This window comes from Lathyrus oleraceus, chromosome 4 (genome assembly GCF_024323335.1).
Source record: "Lathyrus oleraceus cultivar Zhongwan6 chromosome 4, CAAS_Psat_ZW6_1.0, whole genome shotgun sequence".
Lineage (NCBI taxonomy): Eukaryota > Viridiplantae > Streptophyta > Magnoliopsida > Fabales > Fabaceae > Lathyrus > Lathyrus oleraceus.
In genome coordinates this window covers 428,490,150-428,494,690 of record NC_066582.1, presented here as the reverse complement: position 1 = coordinate 428,494,690, position 4,541 = coordinate 428,490,150, and the positions used below count along the sequence as shown (strand labels likewise).

The window sequence follows — 4,541 nt, the reverse complement described above, 5'->3', positions numbered from 1 at the left end:
TATTTTAAAAGCTCAAGGAACAAATGGTTCTAGCTCAATCTACTACGGAATCATAAATGATAGCTCTTGCAACTGCTAGCGGAAAAAAAGCTAGTTGAGATGCTTACGTAGAGGTTTTCTTGTGGGGAAAAGTGACGCATGTTGTCTTGATCAATTGTGATAGTGTCGCGACTATTGCAAAAAAGAATTGAAAAATTGTTACTATAACCGTAAGAGACGACAAATATGTCATAAGAATATTCTTGTTGCAGAGTTCCTCTCCAAAGGAGATGTTAGAGTGAATCATGTACACATTGATGAAAACATAACCGACACTTTTCCAAAAGAATTAGCTAGAAAAAAGTCCAAAATAAATCCAAAACGGGTAAAACTATTGTCAGTAGTCCAAGAAGTAGGTTCAATGGATAAAAACAAATGTGCAGTTAATGAGATTTATACTTTATGTGCAGTGGAATACCTAATTATACGAGGACTCTAGATACTTGACATTATGAATGTGGAAGAGGGGTTGTTTCGTATAGAATCGCAGATAGATTCTTATAACATTCACTAAACTGGAATATACGCGTGCATGACTAGTATAGCACGACCGTAAAAAAAGTTGTATGTAGGTTTGAAGTCGGAGATATAGTTCAAGGCTATAGTCACTATTGATAAACCTAAATCTTACACAATATGTTGAGGTTCAAGTCTAGCGACATCTTTGTTGATGTACTACTTTATAAAGAAGCTTTTGGCACTACTTATAAAGAAGCTGTTGACACAATTAATGTTGGAAAGTTTGCTCAAAGTATCAAAGTTTCAGCATGAGTAGTGGATTAAAAAAACTCTAAGTTTCACAAAGACAATTTTTACTTCTTTCAAGTGTTTATATAGTGGAGGAAGTCGCCAAGGGACAAAATTTTTTGAAAACATAGAGTGGTTCAATGATTCATTGATTTGGGTCAGGTTTGGGCTTGTGAAATAGAAAGTGATGCAACTACTACCAGGAAAAAAAACTGGTTGAGATGCTTACTAGTAGAGATTTTCTTGTGAGGGAAAGTGATACATGTTATCTTGATCCATTGTGATAGTGTCGCGACTATTGAAAAAAAAAAGAAAATTAGAGACGGCAAAACTGTGATAGTGTTGCTATAACCGCAAGAGACGGCAAATATATTGTAAGAACATTCCTGTTACAGAGTTCCTCTAAAGGAGTTGTTAGAGTGGATCATGTAAACGTTGATGAAAACATAACCGACACTTTGCCAGAAGAATTAGCTAGAAAAAAGTCTAAAATACATCCAAACGAATAAAACTATTGTCAATAGATCAATAAATCACTCATAATAGTAACCTAACTTAGAAGATTCAAAAACCCGATATGGGTCAGGTTTAGGCTTGTGACTTGACTTGGCGTTAATCATATTTTCTTGGCATTAGAAAGTTTGACTCGACTTAGCGTTATCTTAGGTTTTAAAAATTCAATCCCATGTATTTTGCATCCCTACTAATATTATATAAATAACTTGTTCTCATGTTACATTCATACTAAAAATCTAACATTCTCATAAGAATAAAACCTAACCACATAGAACTTAATTGAAGTATTTCTATACTTAATGGAAATGATAGCATGTAGAACAAGATATCAGTATGCAATAAAATATACAAGGGGATAGCTAAAGATGTGATATGCAAGTAAACAGAGTATGCAATAAAATTTATTTTACATCTTTCTCCAAAAGCCATAAAAGTATGATAGCAAAATATGATATCAGTGAAACTATAGACTAGAACATACTATCATTTGTAAGTTGACTCAGCAACTTGATTGCCAAATTTTAATTAGAAAGGTTCACCATGACTCCGACAATTGTATTCATTATTATACTATAATAATAATTACTTCATCAAATATTTTATCACCTATATGCTAACCACCATGCAATGTTGATATAAAGACCACAACGTCTTTCTCTTCCAGTGATGTATTCAGCTGACCACTTAGCTCCCAATCACAATCGTTCACAAGGACGAGAACTCCAGGTCTCCTGTAACACAAATCACGGACAGAAAAAAAAAAGTTCAGCATCCATGTAATGATAATATTACACGTTGTATGCATCTGTTCAGTTACAGGTAATCAATCTTATATCAACTTATGCAGAAGCATTCTTATCAGGTAAATTTCTCTGTTGACCGAAAAAAAAAACCTTTCAAGGGTGTTAATGAGAAGCACGAGTAATTATTACGAAGAAAATGGCTCATCTAAAAGAAAGCTTATCTATGAAGTGAGCGAGTGTCCAACATTCAATGATTTAGGTTCACATAACAGCACAGTTTAGATAAAATACACCCTTAATTGCTCGGTTTGAAAATAAGCTCGCTCTAGAGAACAACTTTTAACTAATTATTCATGATTCAGATATATGTATATCGTCAAGCTTACACAGTATCTCCTTTTATGAACATTTCGGGTCTCTCCTTAATCAAGTTGGTTTGCACCCAAGAAAGCAATTCTCTCATGGTTAACTGAAAGTATGAAGAAAATATAGTATAAGAATGTCAAGCATAGAAGTGTTATGGAAAAAACAAAAAAGCGATAATTTTGAAGTCATATACTACCTTGTCTTCTTCATTTTGTTGTTCAAATTCAACATTAACATGGTGAATCTTCTTGGAGTCACAGAGAAGCTCCAAACCCCCTCTGTATGTTTCAACCATTTTAACAAAAAGTTAAATTTCTAATTCAGATATAGATAACTACACAAAAACCAATTGCGGCATAATTATCCAACAAATTTCATCTTTTTATTGAATTAGTAAGTTATGTATGATAAATATGAGAGAGCAAATAAAGCATAACAAGTACAAATTGAAGAAACGTTGCGAGCAGAGAATTGTAATAACAGAAGTAACATAAACATACCCGAACTCAATTGTCAGCTGCATCTTGAATAATGGAGTTTAGTGAGTAAATCTGCAAGTTATGGTGTTTCTGCGACGGTGACTGCGGCAGAGAGTGTGCTCCGATTGGGTGCGACGGTGAGAGGGAAATCTTCCACGATCGCGGTGAGCTAGGGTTTTATGCTCTGTTTGTCTTTCTTTGGAAAAAACATAGGTTGAAAACGATGTCGTTTCATGGATATTTTTGTTGATTTGTAAAACATTGTAAAAATTTAGGGTTTGTTTTTATTGTGTGTTTTTATTTTCTAAAAATATTTTACAAATTGAATTTTTTTTTAACCTTCAGTATCCGGTCTATTGAACCGACTAATCTAGTTCGGGAGTTAATTTCGATATCAAGTAGTTTCAACATCTTTCTAATCGCAGTCGGAGAGTATCGAATCGTAATCCTCCTTACTTAGTCCACTTCAATCATCATTGTACCAATCGTTTGGTTATAAATTTAATTTTAAAAACTAAGAATAGTTGTGGTCCCAAAATTAACCTTTTATGTACTTAGAATAATTGCGATTTAATATCTTAACATGACTAATCAACGATTTTTATACTCTATTTAAAAAATTTCGAATTAAACTTTGCAAAAGAACTCAAATCTGACCTGATACAAAACTCATGACATATGCCTAATCTACATCGTAAAATATCCTTATTTTTAGATTTTGAATCTTCCTTTTTGAAAAACATATATCATGATATATTAACCTACTTTTATGCCCAATGTATTTCATATATGCGTATTTAAGTAAATAATCTAACGAGTGTTTAAGTAGACTAACAAATTAATTTACAAATTAAATTAAATTTCATTTTGGTACTTAGCACATAGTGATTTTCTTTTAAAAACCATTTTTTTCAACTAAAATACCAAAATAACCAAATTCTCAAAAAATATACCAAAATAATCACCTTTTTTAACTGATGCGCCAGTTGAACTGGCGCATCCAATAATCATTCAAAGAAGGCGCTATTGGAGTTGGCGCATGCTCCCAATGACATTGCACTTAGGCGCCATTGGAGTCGGCGCATGCATGTGTGGTTGAGTGCTTGTGCGCATACATCTGGCGCATGTATGTGTCATGTGTGTGTGGCGCCTGGGGCATTGGCGCTTGCATGCATGGTTTCATCTATAAATATCATGCGCATCTCCCATTTTTTTCAGACAACTTCTTACCCTTCTTCCATTTTCTTTCATCTTCCTTCAATCTCCTTTAATTTAATGTTCTTTAACCATGTCTGAATACATTCATAAGAGAAATGTCGATTTAATCTTTTCAGTAGGGCAGCCTCCGATAAAGATTCGACTTTGTAATATATAATCGTTCGAACGTCTTAATCGAACGTTGAACTATTTGTTAGATGGAGAAATTGCAGATGGTGAAAGGATTAGAAGAATTCAATGGCTTAAGTCCACGTTCAACCAAAATGGAGAAGTGCGTGTATGGGTGGATATTAAGACTGACAGAGACGTTCACATGATGATGTATAATATGTTCGAAATTGTTTTGATGGTTGTAATCGCTTAGTTATAGTAATGGTATTTTATTTGTTGTAGTTTGTTGTGTTGTTGTTTATGTGTTGCTTGTATGTTAAAT

General features: G+C 33.4%; 1 protein-coding gene across 1 annotated transcript; it reads right to left on the bottom strand.

Annotated features, from left to right (window-relative positions):
• Positions 1-1,692: 1,692 nt before the first annotated feature.
• Positions 1,693-3,140, bottom strand: LOC127075857 (ubiquitin-related modifier 1 homolog 2). Its single transcript, XM_051017351.1, has 4 exons — positions 2,912-3,140; positions 2,608-2,689; positions 2,432-2,514; positions 1,693-2,033 (listed from the first exon to the last, which is right to left on the bottom strand). Exons 1-4 carry the CDS (start codon positions 2,932-2,934, stop codon positions 1,916-1,918), a joined length of 306 nt encoding a protein of 101 aa, XP_050873308.1. The 5' UTR covers positions 2,935-3,140; the 3' UTR covers positions 1,693-1,915.
• Positions 3,141-4,541: the final 1,401 nt, after the last annotated feature.